General features: G+C 34.6%; 3 protein-coding genes and 1 pseudogene across 3 annotated transcripts; 3 read left to right on the top strand and 1 right to left on the bottom strand.

Moving 5' to 3' along the window:
- Positions 1 to 2,648: 2,648 nt before the first annotated feature.
- On the top strand, positions 2,649 to 4,033 carry LOC142239710 (uncharacterized). The gene is made up of 3 exons (XM_075311488.1): positions 2,649 to 3,038; positions 3,085 to 3,226; positions 3,300 to 4,033. Exons 1-3 carry the CDS (start codon positions 2,649 to 2,651, stop codon positions 4,031 to 4,033), a joined length of 1,266 nt encoding a protein of 421 aa, XP_075167603.1.
- Positions 4,034 to 4,045: 12 nt separating this feature from the next.
- Positions 4,046 to 4,762, top strand: LOC142239709 (uncharacterized). The gene is made up of 2 exons (XM_075311487.1): positions 4,046 to 4,127; positions 4,179 to 4,762. The coding sequence occupies exons 1-2, from the start codon at positions 4,046 to 4,048 to the stop codon at positions 4,760 to 4,762; spliced, it is 666 nt and encodes a 221-aa protein (XP_075167602.1).
- Positions 4,763 to 12,294: 7,532 nt separating this feature from the next.
- On the top strand, positions 12,295 to 13,899 carry LOC142239708 (mitochondrial carrier homolog 2-like). Its single transcript, XM_075311486.1, has 5 exons — positions 12,295 to 12,460; positions 12,652 to 12,817; positions 12,992 to 13,310; positions 13,404 to 13,582; positions 13,646 to 13,899. Exons 1-5 carry the CDS (start codon positions 12,295 to 12,297, stop codon positions 13,722 to 13,724), a joined length of 909 nt encoding a protein of 302 aa, XP_075167601.1. The 3' UTR covers positions 13,725 to 13,899.
- A 1,048-nt stretch (positions 13,900 to 14,947) lies between these two features.
- LOC142239707 (mitochondrial carrier homolog 2-like) lies at positions 14,948 to 16,449 on the bottom strand (annotated as a pseudogene).
- Positions 16,450 to 25,093: the final 8,644 nt, after the last annotated feature.

The raw sequence follows: 25,093 nt of genomic DNA, 5'->3' as shown, positions 1-25,093 counted from the left end.
CAGGAACAGTGATACGAACAGGAGAGAAATTTACTGGAATAATTCTCGAGACAGCCAATTTTCAAGGTACAGGAAAAAAAGACTTAGGTAGAATTATAACGAAGTTCCATGGCAAAGCTTAAAGTGGTGTTCGATGCTGGGCGACGTGTATCAAACCCCGTTTAACAGTATGTATCGGATCAGATAAATCAAATACATACGTTGCTAAATTCATTATAATCTTTACAGAGCCGGTAAAAGGAACTGTGTTCCTCGTAATTATTTCAACAGACGGGTAGTTTCAATGGAAAATATTGTCGCGTAACACGTGAAGGAACATCAATGTCAAGTTTACTTATCAATTGTTGTGAGTTAATTTCTCCTTTCAAGAGTCTACTAATAAAAACCACGTCAAACACTAAACGTCTTCGCTCCAGAGTCGGTAAATCTATCAACTTCAAGCGATTGACATAAGGCGAGAGATCCAAAGGATCAGGCCAACGTAAACCACGTAACGCAAAAAGTAGAAATCTCTTCTGAACGGATTCTACTCTGTCAACATAACATGAGAATCGAACTTCAGTCTGCGATCAAATAACACACCTAAATCGTTAAATAGTTGAACGTCCTCCAATTTAACGTTGTCAATATAATATTCCGTCAATAAAGCATTGGACCGAAAGAAGGTCATCTTTTTGCATTTGCCAAAGTTGAGACACATTCAAATTAATGTTACACCAGCGAACAACCGCATCCAAATCGCCCTGTAATCGACAAGAACCAACCATCGTGCTAATCAACGAAAATAATTTCACATCATCCGCATACATTAATATATTTGAGTGATGGATGACTGATGACAGATCGTCAAGATAAAGAGCGAACAGTACTGGTCCGATATGGCTTCCCTGAGGAACCCCAGATGTAACCGATATCTTACGAGATGGTTGATCCTTAAACATAACGCATTGAACCCTGTCAGACAAGTAATATGAAATCCAGCATAGTGCTTTACTATGCTGGATTTCATCTTACTTGTCTGACAGGAGGAAACTCTAGCGCAGATAATTTATACAACAATATACGATGACTAACCTTATCAAAGGCCTTGCTGAAGTCAGTATAGATAACATCAACCTGATTACGCGTTAGAATTGTTGTTGTATCCTGGAAACCAGTTTCTGTAAGTTGTCACATGTTGTTGTAGTTGACTGTAGAAACAATAAGCATTGTTCGACTGTTCACCACTTAGGTGAATTCTAACAAATTAGCTTTCTAAAAATAAATTTCGTGTTGTTGCATTACTATGTAACAAAACGAAATAAAAATAAGATTAAGGGACTTGTAAGTTATATGAAAAGATGATGTACAGTGGGAGAAAAGATGATTCAATTTGTAAGAGGAAATTTCCCAAATGTTTTCGCCATAAGGAGTTAGCATAAAGGGGTGTTGCCGCCATATATCACCGTTCGAGACAACAACACGAAAATATAAGTAGTGGATCAATAAACTCACAATGAGTAGTGGATCAATAAACTAAAAATGATCAACAGGCCTTGTTTAGAATTTTGCCTATACGACTTCAAAGTAAAGGTGGTTACATCGATACATTCGCCTTCCTTGATGAAGGTTCGTCAGCTACTCTAATTGAAAAGGACATATTCGACTCGCTCGATGCAAATGGTGTCAACAAACCACTTTGCCTAAAATGGACTGGCAACACTTCGCGTGTAGACGAATCTTCAGTTCAAGCATCTATAAACATTTTGAACCCAGAAAATGGATCAAAATATATGCTTAATGGTGTCCATACAGTGGAAAATTTAGATCTTCCGACGCAATCGCAAGATATGGACGATTTGATTGCGAAATATCCCTATCTAGCAGGAGTGCCTATCAAATCGTATAAAAGGGTTAAACCAACAATATTGATAGGTGCAGACAACTGGAAAATTGCAGTACCGCTGAAAATAAGAGAAGGTTTGTGGAATCATCCAATAGCGACAAAAACAAGATTAGGATGGACAATCCAAGGCCCTCATAGTAGCGGCAACAGACAACTTGGTTAAACATGCACACCTGCGAATGTGAAAAGAACTATAATGAACTACATAAACTGATCAAAGAACAATTTGATTTAGAAGAACCTGGTAGTAAGTCGTTATTGTCAACTGAAGATTCAAAATCCATCGAGACGCTGAGGACTACGTGTCGAAAAGAGGACGGCCATTATGAGGTGGGTCTGTTGTGGAAAAATCATGTGAGTAAACTATTGGAAAGTTATAATAATGCATATAAGCGCCTCATGTGTTTGAACAAAAAGTTTTCAAAAGATCCAAATTTGAAAATTGTGCTACAAAGTCAAATTGATAATTTACTTGTAAAAGGTTACGCAAAGAAACTGAACGCTGAGGATATAAATAAATCGACTGAACGAGTGTGGTACTTACCAATATTTTTAACTAAAAACCCAAACAAGCCGGGAAAAATAAGAATGGTCTGGGATGCCGCTGCCAAAAGTAATGGCGCGTGTATCAATGACTATATGCACAGCGGACCTGATCTATTAAAACCCCTTGTAAATGTGTTGCTAATTTCCGAGGGGTAAAGTTTCAGTTTGCGGAGATATAGCAGAAATGTTTCACAAAATAAAAATTAGAGAAAGCGACATGCACACTCAAAGATTCCTGTGGTGGGACAAAAATGATCTTCCGGAGAAGCCGAGTGATTATGTAATGTGTTCATTAACATTTGGAATTTCATGTGCTCCATGCATAGCACATTACGTCCGAGATTTCAATGCTGATCAATTCAAGGACAAATATACCCGCGCGGTAACTGCCATTCAACACAACCACTATGTTGATGATTTTATTGACAGTGTAGACAGAGAAGAAGAAGCCATCGAATGGGCGTCACAAGTAAAATTGATTCACGCCGCTGCTGGATTTCACATTCGAAACTGGTCTTCGAATAATGACGCAGTCACCAACTACCTCGAAGAGATAACTTCTGCCGAAAAACGCCAAAAGGCCTCACAAATACTGAAAAGATTTTGGGTATGTATTGGGACCCCAATAAAGATGTTTTTGTGTACATTTTCAGATTTGCCAGACTTCAGCGAGACATACTCACAGCAGAAATAATTCCCACGAAGAGAGAACTGTTGCAAGCTCTGATGTCTATTTTCGATCCACTGGGCTTTATATCATGTTATACAACAACACTCAAAATTCTTCTTCAAGAAGTCTGGCGATCTGACATAAATTGGGATGACGAAATCCGCAACTGTTTATATATTAAATGGTAAAATTGGAAAGCTGCAATCGACCGTATATCAGCTGTTGAGATTCCAAGATGTTACTCCCAATATTTAAATGAAGCAACGGAAATAGAATTACACACATTCGTTGATGCGGGTGAAGATGCTTACGCAGCCGTGTGCTACATCCGGATCTTCAGTCAACACCAGTGTGATATTGCCATAATTGCAGGCAAATCGAAGGTAGCTCCATTGAAACCAATGTCTATTTCCAGATTAGAGCTGCAAGCTGCTATTATTGGAGTGAGAATTGCCCAAAAAGTTCTCGAAATTAGCCGATTAAATTTCACATCGAAATACTTCTGGATAGACTCCAAAACAGTTTTACAGTGGCTTCGCATGAATCCCAAAAAGTTTCAACAATTTGTAATGCACCGTGTAGGTGAAATATTGGAAGTCACAAATGTAACACAATGGCGATGGGTACCATCAAAAATGAATCCTGCAGATCTTGCAACAAAATATCAACATAATTGGAATGTTTCAATGTGGTTCACGGGACCCCAATTTCTTCGCGAAAGCAAGTCAACTAGGCCAGAATGTGTGAAATTAGACGTGTGCGGCAATGACGAAATTAGACATAATTTTTTTCACATTCATAAAGATAAAGCTGCTACTTTAAATGTGGAATATTTTTCCAACTGGAGGAGACTGTATCGAGCTGTAGCTACGTTCATACTTTACGTAAATAGGCTGAAGATGAAGCGCAAAGGAGACAATCTGCCAAATTAGGTTTCCTACGATATGGTACAGCAAGCTAACTCCACTTTATTCAAATATGCACAACAAATCGAATTTCGCGAAGAAATACATTGTTTAAAAAATGGTAAGCTTATCCAAAAAGACAGTAAACTAATTTCTTTTAATGTCTTTCTAGATGACGGAGGCGTATTAAGAGCCAAAGGTCGCACGTCATTCCTTAACCCCGAAGACGTTATAATACTGCCTGCAAATCATCATGTGACTACTCCTCTGGTCCGTCATATCCATGAAACCTTTCACCATATATCACATGAGACCGTCATCAACAACATTAAAAGCAAATACCATATACCACATCTACGAGCCCTCTACAAAAGCGTGAGAAATTCGTGCCAAATTTGTAAAAATGCTTCCGTGTTACCTATTACGCCACAAATGTCAACGCTCCCACCTTCGAAGTTAGCAAGTTTTAAAAGACCATTCACCTACGTGGGCATTGACTACTTCGGCCCATTATATGTAACAGTTGGAAGAAGAAGAGAAAAGAGATGGGGTGTACTATTCACGTGCCTTACAGTTCGAGCTCTAAATCTCGAAATTGCACATAGTTTAGACAACAGTTCCTGTATTATGTGCATACGCAATTTCATGGCTCGCAGAGGGACGCCAAAACAAATTTATACCGACAACGGGACCAATTTTAAGTCTGCCTCCAAAGTTCTCGCAACTGAAATTAACTACAACATGATGTCAAAGTAACTCGATGGCATAAGATGGGTATTCAATCCGCCTGCAGCGCCACATATGGGTGAAGCCTGGGAGAGACTAGTGCGTTCAGTTAAAACAGCACTTTACCAAATATGCCCACAGATGACATTCACCGACGAAATACTTAAAAACGCATTTGCTGAAGTCGAGTTTATGTTAAACTCAAGGCCTCTTACATTCGTGTCATTAGAATCGAGCGACGATGAAGCATTGACCCCAAATCATTTATTACTTGGATCATCCGATGGTCACAAAACGGAAAATTTCGAACGAGCCGATCTACGACAACAGTGGCATCAAATTCAACTCTTTGCAGATAAATTTTGGAAGCGTTGGATTAAAGAGTACACACCTACACTCACACAAAGGGGAAAATGGTTTGAAAAAACGGCACCACTAAAAGTCGGCGATATCGTAATTATTATTGACGATAACCTACCACGCCATTGCAGGCCAAAATGAAGAATTGTGGAAACGGTTATTGCCAAAGACGGGCAAGTGCGCCAAGCAACAGTCCAAACAGCAAATAGTGTTTACCAACGACCAGCAACAAAATTAGCAAAATTGGATGTCGGCATTAAGCGAAGTAAACTCATCCATTGGACTCATTTACGAGGAGGGGAATGTTGCCGCCATATATCCACGAGATAAAATTATTATATTGATTTATTAAAATATTTTTCATTTTGATTTTTAATAATTTTAATAGGGATACATCCCATTAGAATTTGCGAAAGTTACTATGTACATATAATAATGTAACAAATATTTTCTATTTACTTCTTCATATGTACATACACACATACATGTCAGCCTATTTATTGTAATTCCTTTTGCTTTCATATTTGTTTATGATATTCAACTCCGCATAGAATTCTAACGGTCCATATTCATTTTTCACGTATGCCAATCAACAGCTACCACCTAGCAAGAGGACAAATGAATTTGGACATATCAGTCTATTAATAGGCACGGTCAAATACAAAATTATTTTAAAGCGCTTCCGCTCTCGCGAAGATTTAATTAACCTAAACAAATAGTTAATATATTGCATATGGAGTGCTCTTAAACATTTTGTGTTGTATTTAAACTCGACTCTGCCAACCGTGCCGCAACAGGGGGCTATACTAAAATATGGACCGATACTCGCCGTTTTCGGCTCACCTCTTTATGGCCCGAAAATACCTCTAGATTTCAATTTCAGGCAAATTGGATAAAATCTTCGGTTTCTATAAGCCCAAGAAGTAAAATCAGGAGATCGGTCTATATGGGGGCTATACCAAAGCATGGACCGATACTCAACATTTTTGGCACACCTCTTTATAGTCATAAAATACCTCTAGATTTCAAATTTCGGGTAAATTGGATAAAAACTACGATTTCTATAAGAATTAGCGTAGCTAGACAATTTTCCTAGGGGGGGGCTATAGCCCCCCTAGCTACAAATTTATAGACTGAACTTATAGGTTCAATTAATGTTTTATTTCATAAAATTGAATAAAAAATTATACATCAAAATAACTCGACAATTAATTTATAATAAAGCAACTAAAATAGTTCCACACTTTTCCCAGCAAAAAAATTGTAAGTTGTTGTAGAGGTACAACTTTAAAAGTACTTCCAAAAATGTCCTCAATTATTTTAACTACACAGGAAGTTTTTTTACTTCATTTTTTTCATATTTTAATGTGTATTTTTTTGTTTTCTTTTTTTTTCAAATAGTTTAAAAAAGAGGAAGAATAAATAAATTGGTACGAATTATTCAAATTTTGCCACAAAACTGCTAAATCCATTATAGAAAAATCGATCATTTTGGAAATTATTCGAGGAAAAACGTTTCAAACAAGCATCAGAATGCATTAATAATCATAAAAACAATATAAAAATTATTTATTTGGGAAAATATCACAAAATTTTTTAATTCACATTCAAAACACTGAATTTCGGATCTCACCTTAAGAAGTGATGCAAATTCATTGCAACGGCTGTTGAAACGGTGGACATTTGTCCTATGACAAGCTAATATTACATGCATTGCTTCTCCGCCAATTCTGCACCACTTCTAGACCCAAAAAGAACATTTTCACTACTTTTTGTCAACGCTTTTTCGCAGCATTATTGAGATATTAATTTATGAAAGAATAGTTTTAATATCAATTACTACTTTTTTAATTAAATTGACTAAACTAAATCAATCATAAGTTCAACCACAGCTTTATTTCATAAATATCTGACTTCAAACATTGCCATCGGCAACTGCTACCACAACCCAAGTAATTCGATTGTTCATGAAAGTCTTTAGCGGAACTTTGTGCGATTGTATATACTTGTTTAATTTTTATAAAAATTAAAAAAAAACTATTGACATTTATTGAAAAATGGAAAATCATAAATAGAGTCAAATTCTGGGGGGGGCTAAAATTTTTCTGGGGGGTCTAAGCCCCCTCCCCAGAGGCCTTCCTACGCTTATGTCTATAAGCCCAAGACCCATAATCGAGAGGTCGGTTTATATGGGGACTATATCAATCTATATCATCTTCGAACTTGACCTGCCTGCATTAGCGTAGCTAGACAATTTTCCTAGGGGGGGCTATAGTCACCCTAGCTAAAACTTTATAGACTGAACTTATAGGTTCAACAAATGTTTTATTTCATAAAATTGAATAAAAAACAAGCAAGTAAAGTCTAAAGTCGGGCGGGGCCGACTATATTATACCCTTCACCACTATGTAGACCAAAAATTTGTGTTACCATTTCAAATCGTTCAAATTTGTTGGGAGTTATTATGAAGGCTTTTATTAGAAATATTTATATAATTTATATACAATATGGAGACACATTTTTTGTACTTCTATAAAATCTCTAGAATTAAAATTTAAATCGGCTGACACCCTGGGATGAAACACAATGTTAGTTACAAAATATGGGAAATATAAAGCTAGAGCAATTTTAATGCAATTGTACGAAATAATATTTACGATTTATCGAGCGAGAAATACGTATTCGAGATAAAGGAGAATTTAAGTAATATTTAAAATTTTTGCTACAGTGGCGCTTTCACAAGAATATTGGTTAAATCTCGGCATTATATGTGGTCAATTGTGGGTTGTGATATATTATTTGGCCTAGTTTATTTAAAAATCGACGTTTTGTGGAAAGTGTGGTATTACAGTGTGAAATATGACTACGAAATCTGAACCAATTAGATCAAAAAGCATATTAAATATATTCTCTGTGGAAACTATCGAGCCAACTGAAGGAAACTCCCATTGAAAATGGGTCTAAAATATGAAATATTCTACTCAACTCTGGCGTATATATACAAAATTTGAAGCAAATCAGGCTTCAACTCTGGCTTTTGTGCAAATCGGACGAAAGATATATATGGGAGCTATTTCTAAATCTGAACCGATTTTAACCAAATTTGGCACAGTTAACAATATTATTAAACGACTCATTGTGCTAAATTTTAAGCAAATCAGGGTAAAATTCTGGCTTTTGAGGCCATATAAGTCCAAATCGGACGAAAGGTATATATGGGAGCTATATCTAAATCTGAACCGATTTCAACCAAATTTGGCATTATAAAACGTACACTTTGTGCAAATTTTGAATCAAATCAGGGCAAAATTCTGGTTTTTGAAGCCATATAAGTGCAAATCGGACGAAAGATATATATGGGAGCTATATCTAAATCTGAACCGATTTTAAACGAATTTGGCACAGTTAACAATATTATTAAACGTACTCCTTGTGCTAAATTTGAAGCAAACCAGGGTAAAATTCTGGCTTTTGAAGCCATATAAGTGCAAATCGGACGAAAGATATATATGGGAGCTATATCTAAATCTGAACCGATTTAGGTGATGTTTTGCAGGTTTTACGTGACCGACAAAACGTTCAGATGTACAAAATTTGAAGAAGATCGGTTCATAAACTCGTGAATTATGATCAAATCGGTGATAAATATATATGGCAGCTATATCTAAATCTGAACCGATTTATAGCGATTGTCTTCGACCCGAAGAAAGACCCCACGCCAAAATTGAGGACGATCGGACTTAAATTGCGAGCTGTACTTTGTGCACAAAATTACATATACAGACGGACATCGCTAAATCGACTCAGAATTTAATTCTAAGCCGATCGGTATACTAAAAGATGGGTCTATGACTATTATTTCTTGGCGTTACATACAAATACACAAACTTATTATACCCTGTACCACAGTAGTGGTGAAGGATATAATAAAATAGTTCATATTTTCCAGAAATTTGCTTAAATTGAGTTCATAAGTCTCTCAAATTACTAAAATTGTACCTGCCATGAACTTCGTATAGCGCTAAAGACATTTTAACAATTTTTAAATCCAATTTTTTTCTTTCAACATATAAAATTCTCTTAAACACCAGAAAAAAAATCAATTATTTTTAATAAATTTTCTTCAATTTAACAAAAATTATAAATTTATTTGTAACATGTTGCAATTAGAAAACAATTTCAGTTAAAATTTTCTAAAATAAACCTGCATTTGCTTCCACGGTGGGTTCACTTTTTTTGTGTGGAGCCAATGAAACGGAGAATTCAAGTAAGGATACTTTTAATACACAATTCTCTTTTAAATGTGGATTTTGTGTATTTGACTCTATGAAGCAAATTTTAATTTTTCGCTTTTTCAGTTTTTTTTCATATGCTATAAAAAGTCCGTTAAAACAAGACTTCCAGTATAAATTATGCTATGTTTCAAGAAAAAAAGTCTATATATATACGACTTCACGTTCTTCTTTTGTAAGAGTTTTTGAAATTCTTCGAAAATTTCAAACTTGTATACAAAAACCTTTTTTGTTACAAAATTTTTATTTTTGCAATAAAAAAATAATATATGATTTGAACTCAGCCCATTTCGTTTATATCAAGCACTGTTCTTTTCTGACTTTAAGTCTTTTATAAGACACACTTTACAGTTTCGTAGTAAAAATTTAATATAGTAGTATGTAATGTTGAACACCTTTTCGGGATATTCCGAACGTATCTGGAATATATCTAGAAAAAATAAATTGGTGTCGGTCGAAGCAGGGATCGAACCCAGGACCCTCGGCATGCAAGGCGGAAGTACCAACCACTGCTCCACGTCGTTAAACAATGTTATGTTTGCATCGACTGGTGGGCGCCGCAAGCTATGCTATATCAATATAACTTATAACGATAATTATCTCTTGATGACCATAATAGCTACGTAACCCAGTGGATAGTGTGCTGGCTTACAAACTGTGTGGTCCGCTGTTCGAATCCCCGTCCGGCAAAAGGTAAAATTTAAAAAAATTATAAAATTAAATAATTTCTTCTACAATGTTTGTATTACAAAAAAAGGTGCTAAGAACTAAAAAAAACTCGTGGAAGTGAGAAAAATATCAGGGAATATACAAGTAGGCAGAAAAAAAATTTCGAGCACAATCTTCTTTGGGAGAAAATTCTTCTAAGCATATAATATTTTTGGGTTCAAAATGTTTCCAAACATATTATATGTTCACACAATAACATATAGTTTTTTGGAAGACAACATTATTGAATATGGATGGAAAAATACATAATGTTTGGAACTTAGACTACCCAAACATATTATATTGTTTAGACCAATATGCTTTCAAACATATTATATATTGGAAGAAATCAAATATATAAATGTTTGGGCAATACCCAAAAATGTATATGCTTGAAGCAAAATGTGTTTGGGAGTATATGTTACAGAAGTGCTTTTTTTTGAGGGTGTATAAGTAACAGCTATATGTAAATCTAAATACTATCGGCTAATACTTTAAAATTTTAAATTTGAGTAACATTGGTTAATAAATAAGATTTTTATGGCCAAATTTGGGAAAATCGCGCAAAGCATATATGGAAGCTATATCTAAATCTGAACCGGAGATTATCTTGTACTGAATTTGAGTAAGATCGGTTAATAAATGAGGCCACTATGGTCAAAAATAAGGTTATTGGGGAAAAAATTTTGAAAATCGGCACTACATATATATGGGAGCTATATCTAAGTCTGAACCGATTTGGATGATATTTTGCAGGTTTAGTTGATATTGCAGAAAATTATACTGTGCTAAATTTGAGTAAGATCGGTTAATAAATAAGGCTATTATGACCAAATTTTGCAAAATCGGGCAATACATATATCGATGCCTACATTCCAAAGTACTCTAAGTCTAAAAAGTGAACTTTACAGGAAACCAGTTCAAAGTTTTTTTTTTGAAAGTTCTAAAACACCGTATAAGATAGAAATTCCCTCATTTTTGTCTTAAAATCATATTTTTTTATATATTTTTATAGTATGAACGAACTCAAAATAGTGATAGTACAACATGGCTAAAAATGACTTAGACCACTTTAGACCGAACAAAGCTTTTTGACATTTTTAGATTGGACATTTTTTAAAACTTTAGTCACAGTACAATATAACCATAACTTTTGATAGAAATGTCCAATAAATTCAAATTTTTGACAGGATGCAATTCACATCAATCGGAATAAAAAACAGCGAACTCTATCAAAACATGCTATGTCGACTTAGCGTACTCTGGAATGAGGGCATCGTATGGGAGTGTATGGGAGCTATATTTAAATCTGAAGTGATTCCCATGATCTTTTGCACATATAGTCAGTACTATAAAAGATTAGAGTAACCCAACTCTGAGTAAGATCGGTCAATAAATAAGGGATTTATGACCAAATTTGGGAAAATCGGGCGTTACATATATATGAGAGCTATATCTGAACCGATTTCGTTGAAATTTGGGACACATGAAGAGAGGTAAATTAGATTACTTTGTGGCAAATTTGAAGCAGATCGGTTAGTAAATGAGCGCAATCTGACCCTATTTATCGAAATCGGTCGATACATATATATGGCAGCTATATCTAAATTTGATCCGATTTTTCCCAAATTCCAATCCAAGCGTTCTTCCCTGGGCTACAAAAAAACGCTCTATACCAAATTTCATCAAAATCGCTTAATAATTGCGACCGGAATCCTGCGAACAACAAATACATGGACAGACGGACACCAAGGGCTAGATTGACTCAGGAGATGATTCAGGGTATAATAACTTTTTTACTACCATGTTTATTGTTTTAAAAGCTGTAAATTGCTTCATAGCAAATTGATACCGGATGGCGTTCGCGTATATTTCTGTCAATGTTAGCAAAGACAGTAAAATCGTTTCTTAACTCTCTACCAAGTTTTTTATAGATAGTGTGCGCAAACAGACCTATTATCGTCGTCATATATTCTTTTGGATTTTTATTTTAAAGTTCTTGTTGAAAAACCAAACATAGTAACCTTAAAAATCAACAACAAATGTTGCCTGGGTTACGCATTCTCTTTAGAGTCTAGTAAATTCAACAATTGTTGCCAGTTATATTCTAACAATTGACTTATATAGTCGAGTTTGTGAAGAAAAACGAAATATCAAAATACGAAATATATATTTTCAATTTTCGCGAGTGAAAATAATAGAATGTGCTCTTGGATACGTTTTGGTATGTTATTTGGATATGCTGCTCTTCATCCATTGGAATATTTCACGGTTCTAGTTCAATTGGGACATGAGCCGATATCAGCAGTACCAGGACTGTCGGTATTGGGAGAACCAATTATGATACTGCCGAATATATTCCAATATAGTATGAGGCGGCGATTAAGTTTTAAGGCCGGTACTATGATCGGATTTCAGTTTGAAATTTTCGGGGTTACTTTATGAAAATAGATCGATTTAAAGCAGATAATCAACTCGAAACCCGAACATAGTACAGGCCTTTAGATTAAATTAAAATGAATTTTTATTAATTGTTTTTCTATTTTAAAATATTTTCAGTTGGCCATATCCGAAACATTGATGGTATTTATGGCTGCTATCGGGGTTTCCTCCCAGAATTAGTGGCGGCGATTTTTCGCATGTTGGTGATTGAAATTGCGGACCGTTTGGGTCTAAAATCTATTGAGGGAGACAATGATGAAATGCCCCTTAGTGATGAAGAAATGTAAGTATTCTATAATAAAATCAAAAATCAAATTGAAAAGAATTTTTCAAGCTTGAGAGATTGAAAAATTCTTCTCAATTTGATAAGCCCAAAAAAAGATAGAATAAATTATCAAATTATCTAAAAAAAAATCACAAATTTCAATTTAAATTTTGTGTTGCTATTTATCCCAAGGTACATTAGATTCAAACAAAATTTAAAGTACGATGTTCTCGTTAGTGTATTGGGCATTATCGTTTCGCATCTCTTCCGTGTTATCTCGGTGCGAATGATGGCCCAATTCATTGGTCGTGAATCTTTGTACAAATCCATATTGGGTTCAATAGCTGAAATTTACAAACATGAAGGAATTTCAGGATTCTTTTCAGGTATTTTACCCAAGATATTGTATGAAGTTTCTTGTCTGGTATTGACCAGCCCCACTGTGTTTCTACTAAGCAAATATCTGATCAAGGATAAATTGATCATTAAATTCGCTGCTGGTATTACACAGGTACATAAATCACATTTCCGTTTATATTAATTTTGAAAATTTATATAGTATACGAGTATGTATATTTTTTTAATTTTGTTTTTTTATTTGCAGTATGCATTTTCATGTGTTCTATATCCTTTGAATGTGGTATCCACATGTATGACTGTATCGGGATCCCGAATAATGGCTGGTCAACTTCCCATAATGCCTCAATATAGTGGATGGATGGATTGTTTCAGTGATTTACAAGCCCGCAAAGAACTCAACAGGGGAGGCTCATTGTTTTGGAGGTAAAGTATTAAGATAGCCAATCGATTTCGTTATAATTGACGGTATAATTATCTGTTTTCCAGATCTGCTGGAGATTTCTCAAAGCCCATGGCAAATAATGGTGGCTATGTTCCAATACGTACTTTAGCCAAATATCAATAAATGCCATCGAAGAAGTAGAAGGAAAACAAAACAAATTTCAGTTGAATCTCCAATCACTGTAGAATCCAACCATCAAATCTGTCTTCACTATATTCTGGCTTTGCTATATATACTTTGGATATTTTTTTAATTTTCTCGAGTTTTTGTTAATGAATGCCATTAGACATGGTTATCGACTTTCATGGTCTAAACTACAAATTTGGAATCTAAAACAAAAAACAATCTTTAATTTTTATTACATAAATTACTTAATTTTTATTTATGTTTCTGTTATATGTACTTTTTGGTATATTAATAAAACTATCCTCTGTTAATTTATTTGCAATGTGTTCTCTTACTAAAAGATAGGTAATTGTGATTTCAATATATGGGGGGTTGGCCAGAGTTAATTAAGAGAATATAATGTTGACGGGCAGCCATACCGTTGGGTTCAAATCATCTATTTATCCGTTTTTTGCACAATCGAAAGGGATTCTTTACTGAGAGGCGATAATATACCGCTAATAAACTTGTGGGTGTCAATTGGCTTCCGAACCGCTGCCGTGTGTGCCGCCCTCAATGCCGTCCTTATTCCCCCATCACTGCCATCACCGATCATATGTATCTTCTCTTTATCTTTCCCCCAGGTGCTACCAGCCAATGCCTTCTTACATGTGGGGAAACTCTTGCCACGAATGTGGATACTATATATACTATATATAGACGAGCCGCCGTGGTGCAATGGAAAGCGCGCCCGCCTTCCGTACAAAAGGTGATGGGTTCAATTCCAGTTTCGAGCAAACTCCCACAAGTTTATTAGCGGTATATTATCTCCTCTCAGTAAAGAATCCCTTTCGATTGTGCAAAAAACGGATAGATGATTTGAACCCAACGGTATGGCTGCCCGTCAACATTATATTCTCTTAATTAACTCTGGCCAACCCCCCATAGACTGAAATCACAATTACCTATCTTTTAGTAAGAGAACACATTGCAAATAAATTAACAGAGGATAGTTTTATTAATATACCAAAAAGTACATATAACAGAAACATAAATAAAAATTAAGTAATTTATGTAATAAAAATTAAAGATTGTTTTTTGTTTTAGATTCCAAATTTGTAGTTTAGACCATGAAAGTCGATAACCATGTCTAATGGCATTCATTAACAAAAACTCGAGAAAATTAAAAAAATATCCAAAGTATATATAGCAAAGCCAGAATATAGTGAAGACAGATTTGATGGTTGGATTCTACAGTGATTGGAGATTCATCTGAAATTTGTTTTGTTTTCCTTCTACTTCTTCGATGGCATTTATTGATATTTGGCTAAAGTACGTATTGGAACATAGCCACCATTATTTGCCATGGGCTTTGAGAAATCTCCAGCAGATCTGGAAAACAGATAATTATACCGTCAATTATAACGAAATCGATTGGCTATCTTAATACTTTACCTCCAAAACAATGAGCCTCCCCTGTTGAGTTCTTTGCGGGCTTGTAAATCACTGAAACAATCCATCCATCCACTATATTGAGGCATTATGGGAAGTTGACCAGCCATTATTCGGGATCCCGATACAGTCATACATGTGGATACCACATTCAAAGGATATAGAACACATGAAAATGCATACTGCAAATAAAAAAAAAAAAACAAAAATTAAAAAATATACATATACTAAATAAATTTTCAAAATTAATATAAACGGAAATGTGATTTATGTACCTGTGTAATACCAGCAGCGAATTTAATGATCAATTTATCCTTGATCAGATATTTGCTTAGTAGAAACACAGTGGGGCTGGTCAATACCAGGCAAGAAACTTCATACAATATCTTGGGTAAAATACCTGAAAAGAATCCTGAAATTCCTTCATGTTTGTAAATTTCAGCTATTGAACCCAATATGGATTTGTACAAAGATTCACGACCAATGAATTGGGCCATCATTCGCACCGAGATAACACGGAAGAGATGCGAAACGATAATGCCCAATACACTAACGAGAACATTGTACTTTAAATTTTGTTTGAATCTAATGTACCTTGGGATAAATAGCAACACAAAATTTAAATTGAAATTTGTGATTTTTTTTTAGATAATTTGATAATTTATTCTATCTTTTTTTGGGCTTATCAAATTGAGAAGAATTTTTCAATCTCTCAAGCTTGAAAAATTCTTTTCAATTTGATTTTTGATTTTATTATAGAATACTTACATTTATTCATCACTAAGGGGCATTTCATCATTGTCTCCCTCAATAGATTTTAGACCCAAACGGTCCGCAATTTCAATCACCAACATGCGAAAAATCGCCGCCACTAATTCTGGGAGGAAACCCCGATAGCAGCCATAAATACCATCAATGTTTCGGATATGGCCAACTGAAAATATTTTAAAATAGAAAAACAATTAATAAAAATTCATTTTAATTTAATCTAAAGGCCTGTACTATGTTCGGGTTTCGAGTTGATTATCTGCTTTAAATCGATCTATTTTCATAAAGTAACCCCGAAAATTTCAAACTGAAATCCGATCATAGTACCGGCCTTAAAACTTAATCGCCGCCTCATACTATATTGGAATATATTCGGCAGTATCATAATTGGTTCTCCCAATACCGACAGTCCTGGTACTGCTGATATCGGCTCATGTCCCAATTGAACTAGAACCGTGAAATATTCCAATGGATGAAGAGCAGCATATCCAAATAACATACCAAAACGTATCCAAGAGCACATTCTATTATTTTCACTCGCGAGAATTGAAAATATATATTTCGTATTTTGATATTTCGTTTTTCTTCACAAACTCGACTATATAAGTCAATTGTTAGAATATAACTGGCAACAATTGTTGAATTTACTAGACTCTAAAGAGAATGCGTAACCCAGGCAACATTTGTTGTTGATTTTTAAGGTTACTATGTTTGGTTTTTCAACAAGAACTTTAAAATAAAAATCCAAAAGTATATATGACGACGATAATAGGTCTGTTTGCGCACACTATCTATTAAAAACTTGATAGAGAGTTAAGAAACGATTTTACTGCCTTTGCTAACATTGACAGAAATATACGCGAACGTCATCCGGTATCAATTTGCTATGAAACAATTTACAGCTTTTAAAACAATAAACATGGTAGTAAAAAAGTTATTATACCCTGAATCATCTCCTGAGTCAATCTAGCCCTTGGTGTCCGTCTGTCCATGTATTTGTTGTTCGCAGGATTCCGGTCGCAATTATTAACCGATTTTGATGAAATTTGGTATAGAGCGTTTTTTGTAGCCCAGGGAAGAACGCTTGGATTGGAATTTGGGAAAAATCGGATCAAATTTAGATATAGCTGCCATATATATGTATCGACCGATTTCGATAAATAGGGTCAGATTGCGCTCATTTACTAACCGATCTGCGTCAAATATGCCACAAAGTAATCTAATTTACCTCTTTTTATGTGTCCCAAATTTCAACGAAATCGGTTCAGATATAGCTCTCATATATATGTAACGCCCGATTTTCCCAAATTTGGTCATAAATCCCTTATTTATCGACCGATCTTACTCAGAGTTGGGTTACTCTAATCTTTTATAGTACTGACTATGTGCAAAAAATCATGGGAATCACTTCAGATTTAAATATAGCTCCCATACACTCCCATACGATGCCCTCATTCCAGAGTACGCTAAGTCGACATAGCATGTTTTGATAGAGTTCGCTGTTTTTTATTCCGATTGATGTGAATTGCATCCTGTCAAAAATTTGAATTTATTGGACATTTCTATCAAAAGTTATGGTTATATTGTACTGTGACTAAAGTTTTAAAAAATGTCCAATCTAAAAATGTCAAAAAGCTTTGTTCGGTCTAAAGTGGTCTAAGTCATTTTTAGCCATGTTGTACTATCACTATTTTGAGTTCGTTCATACTATAAAAATATATAAAAAATATGATTTTAAGACAAAAATGAGGGAATTTCTATTTTATACGGTTTTTTAGAACTTTCAAAAAAAAAACTTTGAACTGGTTTCCTGTAAAGTTCACTTTTTAGACTTAGAATACTTCGGATTGTAGGCATCGATCCTTCAACTGATTCGTGTCAAAATTTGAGGTCTGTAAGTCAATTAGTTTGTTATATAGAGTAAAGAGGACGCCCGAAAGAGGTGGTTACCTAGGAAAACATCAAAAAAATCCACATAATGATTTTGAATGACCGTAAAATGAAGTTGGACGAGATAGCAGAGGCCTTAAAGATATCAATATTTGGATATGCGGAAGCTCTCGTAATACACCCGAGTTTTTCCGTCAATATGTGACAATGGATGAAACATGGCTTCATCACTGCACTCCTGAGTCCAATCGACAGTCGGCTGAGTGGACAGCGACCGGTGAACCGTCTCCGAAGCGTGGAAAGACTCAAAAGTCCGCTGGCAAAGTAATGGCCTCTGTTTTTTGGGATGCGCATGGAATAATTTTTATCGATTATCTTGAGAAAGGAAAACCATCAACAGTGATTCTTATGTGGCGTTATTGGAGCAATTGAAGGTCGAAATCGCGGCAAAACGGCCCCATATGAAGAAGAAACAAGTATATACGGCCGTAAGTTCGGCCAGGCCGAAGCTTATGTACTCTCCATCATGGATTGCGTAGAAACTTCTTCTAAACACTGCCATCCACAATCGAATTACTTAAGTTGCGGTAACGCTTGCCGATGGCAAGGTATCTTAAAACCTCCTAACACCATCTTCTAAATTGTATGTAAGTCCAAACGTGGTATATATTAAATCAAAAAAGATCGATCCAATACGTCTATAATTCAGTTTGACAAAGTAGACATAAAATTTTGACAAAATTTTCTACAGAAATAAAATTTTCTATAGAAATAAAATTTTCACAAAATTTTCTATAGAAATAAAAATTTTCACAAAATTTTCTATAGTAAGAAAATTTTGACAAAAATTTCTACAGCAATAAAATTGTAACAAAATTTTCTATAGAAATAAACTTTTGACAAAATTTTCTATAGAAATAAAATCTTGGTAGATTATTTTTGGCTCGAGTGGCAACCATGATTATGAACCGAATAAAATTTGAACAAAATTTTCTATAGAAATAAAATTTTGACAAAATTTTCTATAGAAATAAAATTTTGACGATGATGAACATTTCATTATGAACCGAATAAAATTTTGACAAAATTTTCTATAGAAATAAAATTTTGACAAAATTTTCTATAGAAATAAAATTTTGGTAGATTATTTTTGGCTCTAGTGGCAACCATGATTATGAACCGATATGGACCAATTTTTGTGTGATTGGACCAATTGTTGTATGGTTGTAAGCGACCATATACTAACACCACGTTCCTAATTTGAACCGGATCGGATGAATTTTGCTCCTCCAAGAGGCTCCGGAGGTCAAATCAGGAGAACGTTTTATATGGGGGCTATATATAATTATGGACCGATATGGACCAATTCTGGCACGGTTGTTAAAGATCATATACTAACACCATGTTCAAAATTACAACCGGATTGGATGAAATTTGCTTCTCTTGGAGACTTCGCAAGCCAAATCTGGAGATCGGTTTATATGGGGTCTATATATAATTATGGACCGATGTGGACCAATTTTTGCATGGTTGTTAGAGACCATATACCAACATTATGTACCAAATTTCAGCCGGATCGGATGAAATTTGCTTCTCTTTGAGGCTCCGCAAGCCAAATCTGGGGATCGGTTTATATGGGGGCTATATATAATTATGGACCGATGTGGACCAATTTTTTCACGATTGTTAGAGACCATCTACCAACACCATGTACCAAATTTCAGCTGGATCGGATGAAATATGCTTCTCTTAGAGGCTCCACAAGCCAAATCTGGGGATCGGTTTATATGGGGGCTATATATAATTATGGACCGATGTGGACAAATTTTTGCATGATTGTTAGAGACCATCTACCAACACCATGTACCAAATTTCAGCGGGATCGGATGAAATATGCTTCTCTTAGAGGCTCCACAAGCCAAATCTGGGGATCGGTTTATATGGGGGCTATATATAATTATGGACCGATGTGGACCAATTTTTGCATGGTTGTTAGAGACCGTATACTAACACTATGTACCAAATTTCAGCCGGATCGGATGTGATATGCTTCTGTTAGAGGCTCCACAAGCCAAATCTGAGGGTCCCTTTATATGGGGGCTATACGTAAAAGTGGACCGATATGGCCCATTTTCAATACCATCCGACCTACATCGATAACAACTACTTGTGCCAAGTTTCAAGTCGATAGCTTGTTTCGTTCGGAAGTTAGCGTGATTTCAACAGACGGACGGACGGACGGACGGACGGACATGCTTAGATCAACTCAGAATTTCACCACGACCCAGAATATATATACTTTATGGGGTTTTAGAGCAATATTTCGATGTGTTACAAACGGAATGACAAAGTTAATATACCCCCATCCTAAAGGGTGATTTGTTAAGAGCTTGATAACTTTTTTTTTAAAAAAAACGCATAAAATTTGCAAAATCTCATCGGTTCTTTATTTGAAACGTTAGATTGGTCCATGACATTTACTTTTTGAAGATAATTTCATTTAAATGTTGACCGCGGCTGCGTCTTAGGTGGTCCATTCGGAAAGTCCAATTTTGGGCAACTTTTTCGAGCATTTCGGCCGGAATAGCCCGAATTTCTTCGGAAATGTTGTCTTCCAAAGCTGGAATAGTTGCTGGCTTATTTCTGTAGACTTTAGACTTGACGTAGCCTCACAAAAAATAGTCTAAAGGCGTCAAATCGCATGATCTTGGTGGCCAACTTACCGGTCCATTTCTTGAGATGAATTGTTCTCCGAAGTTTTCCCTCAAAATGGCCATAGAATCGCGAGCTGTGTGGCATGTAGCGCCATCTTGTTGAAACCACATGTCAACCAAGTTCAGTTCTTCCATTTTTGGCAACAAAAAGTTTGTTAGCATCGAACGATAGCGATCGCCATTCACCGTAACGTTGCGTCCAACAGCATCTTTGAAAAAATACGGTCCAATGATTCCACCAGCGTACAAACCACACCAAACAGTGCATTTTTCGGGATGCATGGGCAGTTCTTGAACGGCTTCTGGTTGCTCTTCACTCCAAATGCGGCAATTTTGCTTATTTACGTAGCCATTCAACCAGAAATGAACATCATCGCTGAACAAAATTTGTCGATAAAAAAGCGGATTTTCTGCCAACTTTTCTAGGGCCCATTCACTGAAAATTCGACGTTGTGGCTCGTTAGTAAGTCTATTCATGATGAAATGTCAAAGCATACTGAGCATCTTTCTCTTTGACACCATGTCTGAAATCCCACGTGATCTGTCAAATACTAATGCATGAAAATCCTAACCTCAAAAGAATCACCCTTTATGATGGAGGGTATAAAAAGTGTTGTTCCACCAAGACAACGCACCGTGCCACAAGGCATTGAGAACGATGGCAAAAATTCATGAATTGGGCTTCGAATTGCTTCCCCACCCACCATATCTGGCCCCCAGCGACTTTTTCTTGTTCTCAGACCTCAAAAGGATGCTCGCAGGGAAAAATTTTGGCTGCAATGAATAGGTGATCGCCGAAACTGAGGCCTATTTTGAGGCAAAACCGAAGGAGTACTACCAAAATGGTATCAACAAATTGGAAGGTCGTCATAATCGTTGTTTCGCTCTTGAAAAAAAATGTGGTTTTCTTTGTTAGACCGTGGACTTATCAGCCAACCTGTTAGAAATAAAGTTTTGACAAAATTTTCTACAGAAATAAAATTTTGCCAAAATGTTCGCAAAAAATAAAATTTGTACAAAATTTTCTACAGAAAAAAAGCTTTTACAAAATTTTCTATACAAATGAAATTTTGCAAAATAAGATTTATTTTAACAAATCTAAAAAAATTGTCAAAATCCGTCTAGATTTACACATACGTATTCTTTTACAATAGACTTTAAATTTCATATTATGTAATTTTTGCACTTTTTGACTTCGAAAAGTACATTTTGAACGACATTTTTAGTACATAACTTATCATCCCTGGACTGAATCATCGTCGATGATCGAATGAATAGAATACGAACACTAGCTCGAATTGGTTCGAACGAATGTAAATGTATGAATGAGACATGGTTTGAAACGGACCCCCATAAATCTGTATCGAGTGAATGTTGTCGTGACGTCACAACACTGAAGTCTTGCATTCGTTCCAATTCTCGTTCGCAAGCAAACAATCGAATGTATTTGGTGAAACGGGATAATCGAGAATACTGGAACATTCTACAGGAGTTTTGGATATTTGCAAAGTTCTCGAGCATGTTATGTGTAATTTAGAGTTAAGGTAAATGTTTAAAATTGTTTATGATTTTGATTGTAACAAGCAAAAGTAAAGTTATATTTGTTTCATTTCATTTCCTTTAAATACGAATGTCTTTTATGTGTAGCATACACGGGCATTTTATTTTAAATTGTGTTCTCAGAATCAAATACGAAAATCTTATTTTTAAAAGTGAAATGCATCTTTAAAGAATAATTAGTACACACAAATTTCATCAAACCCATTTTTGTTCAAAATGTTTCTATTAACAACTAGAGCAATATTTTGTTAGTACCTTTTAGTACACTTTACATAGAAACGCAGACCATTAGTTCTACTTGGTTTTATTTTTTCACATTACCTACACAAACGTCTTTACGTCAACGTTCAACTAAACAAACGTACAATACATATAAAAGTTGTTGTTGTTGTTGTTACTATATGAGGGCAAAAAAAGACCCGAAATCCTCGATTCCTTCACAATTTGACTCGTTGTCAAAAACAATGGAAGATGAAGATGGGAAAATGGGCGACGTCATAGCAAAAGTTGCACGTTCGTTCATTTTTAATTTGCAATATTTTTTGTTAAAAACTCACAAATCATGTTAAATTTTGTGTAAATAATAATGAGAAACTTTTGACCGATTGTTCTACGTCTTTCCCTGATATAAATTTCTTTTTATTCTTAGTTTAATTTGTGGAACAAAAAATCATAAACGACACGTTTGCATCGAACGCCGTCAATGGTTTGATACCCTCTGCTGCCATTTTCCCATCTTCATTTTCCATTGTTTTTGCTCGTTGTGATTGATCCCGAAAACTGAAGTTGTTTGATTGACCGTTTCATACAACACAAGCGAGAACGAGTTATGGTTGTATTCGAACGTACAAACATCGGTTCAAACGGGAACGACCACAAGTCTCAACCTTATGTTACTTGTTGGGTTTCGAGCTGTTCTCGAACATAAAAATATGTAAATGACCGATGCAACGCTCTAGTAATTGCATTGGAGCGTATACTCAATGTTTCTCATAATGTCATATTAAGAATACGACACATTGTCCGACCCATAGAGCAATCTCATTTTTGTACGCTCCACTACACAATTGCATTTTTTGAAATACATAATTCGGTAAGTTTTGAACGGGTAAAGTTATCAAAGAATTTTTAGTTGTATTCTTTGTTCAAAACTCAAGTAGAAAAACTCAAGAAAACTTAGTAGAACTTTGTACACAATAGACGAAATAAATAAATAAATACATGGTGGAGGCTACATACAATTCGACCTGGGCGAACTTTATATCACGGATAATAAATGATGTTGACGAAAAAGTACTAAAAATGTATTAAATATGTACTTTTCAACGCCAAAAGGTGCTAAAATAACATAATATCACATTTAAAGACTATTGTGAAAGTGTATGTATATTTAAATATAGGCCGATTTTTGTAAAAAAAAAATCTAAAAATTTTATTTCCGTGAGAAATTGAACTGACTGGTATGAAAAATAACACAATCTAAAGTAAAATGTTAACTAATTTTAAAGAGTCGCGTGAACTTTTAAAGAGTTAAAAATAATAATTATTACGAGATTTTCATATTTTTTTTTTTAATTTGAACTAATTTAATTAATTAATTTAACTAAATAGATATTCAAAATTTACCGTAAATTACGAGCTACTTTTTTTCAATTCAGGTTAAAAATTTATTTAATTTTTCTAAATGGTTATTTTTCAATACATCGTTTTTTACTTTGTTAGTATTGTTACCATATGAATTAAACAAAAAATTGCTAATACTCGTAATTTGCCAAATCTACAAAAAATCAAACAGCACAGATTCAAATCATCGCAGTGTGAATGTTTTAATTTTATTTGCATTGTTATTTTTTTACTTTTTTATTGATTTTCTATTTTTTTGCGACATATAATATTCCAATTTTTTAAGATTTTTCCACAAACAAACTACACAGAAAAAAAAGTGTCTCGTAAATTTAAGAAGATTTTTACAATAATTAATTACAAAAATTTTTCAGAATTTTTGTTCATTTTTCGTATCTTCAACGAAAATTAACTACTCGAAAGGAAATTTTACAAATTCTAAGCAGCAATCGTTTAGTTCATGGCCTACAAAATACGATGGAAATTCACTTAAAAAATTTCTTAAAAATTCGTTTGTCATGCTATAAAAATACTTGTGAAATGTAAAGTACTTTCTAAATAATAAGTGCAATTTACTATAAGATTTTTTTGTATGAGAAAATATTTTTTTACGAAAAATGAACTTGAAAGTGGATAGCAATTCCTTACTGACTATTCCTATACACTTTCTCCAAACATAATAATTCCATGAACTAAAATAAAGTTAAATTGGCTTTAGTGAAATAGAGAGTTTAAATTTTTTTGAGTGTAGTTAATAATTGTTTGTAGAAAATTACCCAATGAAATATTTTTAGTTCACATGTAATTAAATTTATAGACATTTTCGTCAAAAATGGTAGATAACATTTCATGAAGTTTTTGCAAATTTTAAGTTAAACGTTTCATCGTTCATAAACTGGTGTGCCTTTACGAATATTATTCTTAGAGTAAATTGTCAGCAGATGCGATGAACTAATGCATAGTACAGAGATCTTTATCGGTATAGTGGAATGTGAATAATGTAAAGATGATGTTACTTGAGTTTTGTTTGAGTGAGAGTATTGTATTAATGGAAATGGTAGCGAGGGCTGGGTATGTTGTGAATACATGAGCGTGGGGTTGTTTTTATTTTTGTTCATTTAGTGGTTTGTATGTGTGTTTGTTATTCGCGGATGGTTTATTTGGCTGGATGAGGCGTTGTTTTCAATAAAGGCACATGGGTTTTTGTTATTGTAGGAACGTTTTGGCTTTGCTTGGTTATGTTTGGCATGTTCAGTTGTATAGTTGGCGTCGGCGTGGGCTGTTGCATCTTTTAGGCAGGTATGCAACAAGGGAATATAAAGGCATGGAATATTTTGGATTTTTGAGACATATATTGGTGTTTGTTTATTAAACCTTTTA

The sequence above is a fragment of the Haematobia irritans genome, chromosome 5 (assembly GCF_050003625.1).
Source record: "Haematobia irritans isolate KBUSLIRL chromosome 5, ASM5000362v1, whole genome shotgun sequence".
Classification (NCBI taxonomy): Eukaryota; Metazoa; Arthropoda; class Insecta; order Diptera; family Muscidae; genus Haematobia; species Haematobia irritans.
Note: the sequence above shows the minus strand (reverse complement) of the source record. Positions and strands in the feature narration are given on the sequence as shown.

Bases quoted from the DNA above. Each gene is read 5' to 3' on its own strand.
- LOC142239708 (XM_075311486.1), top strand. From the start codon at position 12,295: ATGTGCTCTTGGATACGTTTTGGTATGTTATTTGGATATGCTGCTCTT. The intron at 13,311-13,403 runs GTACATAAATCA...TTTTATTTGCAG, and splicing joins TCGCTGCTGGTATTACACAG to TATGCATTTTCATGTGTTCT. The intron at 13,583-13,645 runs GTAAAGTATTAA...TCTGTTTTCCAG, and splicing joins GGAGGCTCATTGTTTTGGAG to ATCTGCTGGAGATTTCTCAA.
- LOC142239709 (XM_075311487.1), top strand. From the start codon at position 4,046: ATGGTACAGCAAGCTAACTCCACTTTATTCAAATATGCACAACAAATC. The intron at 4,128-4,178 runs GTAAGCTTATCC...ATGTCTTTCTAG, and splicing joins AATACATTGTTTAAAAAATG to ATGACGGAGGCGTATTAAGA.
- LOC142239710 (XM_075311488.1), top strand. From the start codon at position 2,649: ATGCACACTCAAAGATTCCTGTGGTGGGACAAAAATGATCTTCCGGAG. The intron at 3,039-3,084 runs GTATGTATTGGG...GTACATTTTCAG, and splicing joins AAATACTGAAAAGATTTTGG to ATTTGCCAGACTTCAGCGAG. The intron at 3,227-3,299 runs GTCTGGCGATCT...AAAATTGGAAAG, and splicing joins TCAAAATTCTTCTTCAAGAA to CTGCAATCGACCGTATATCA.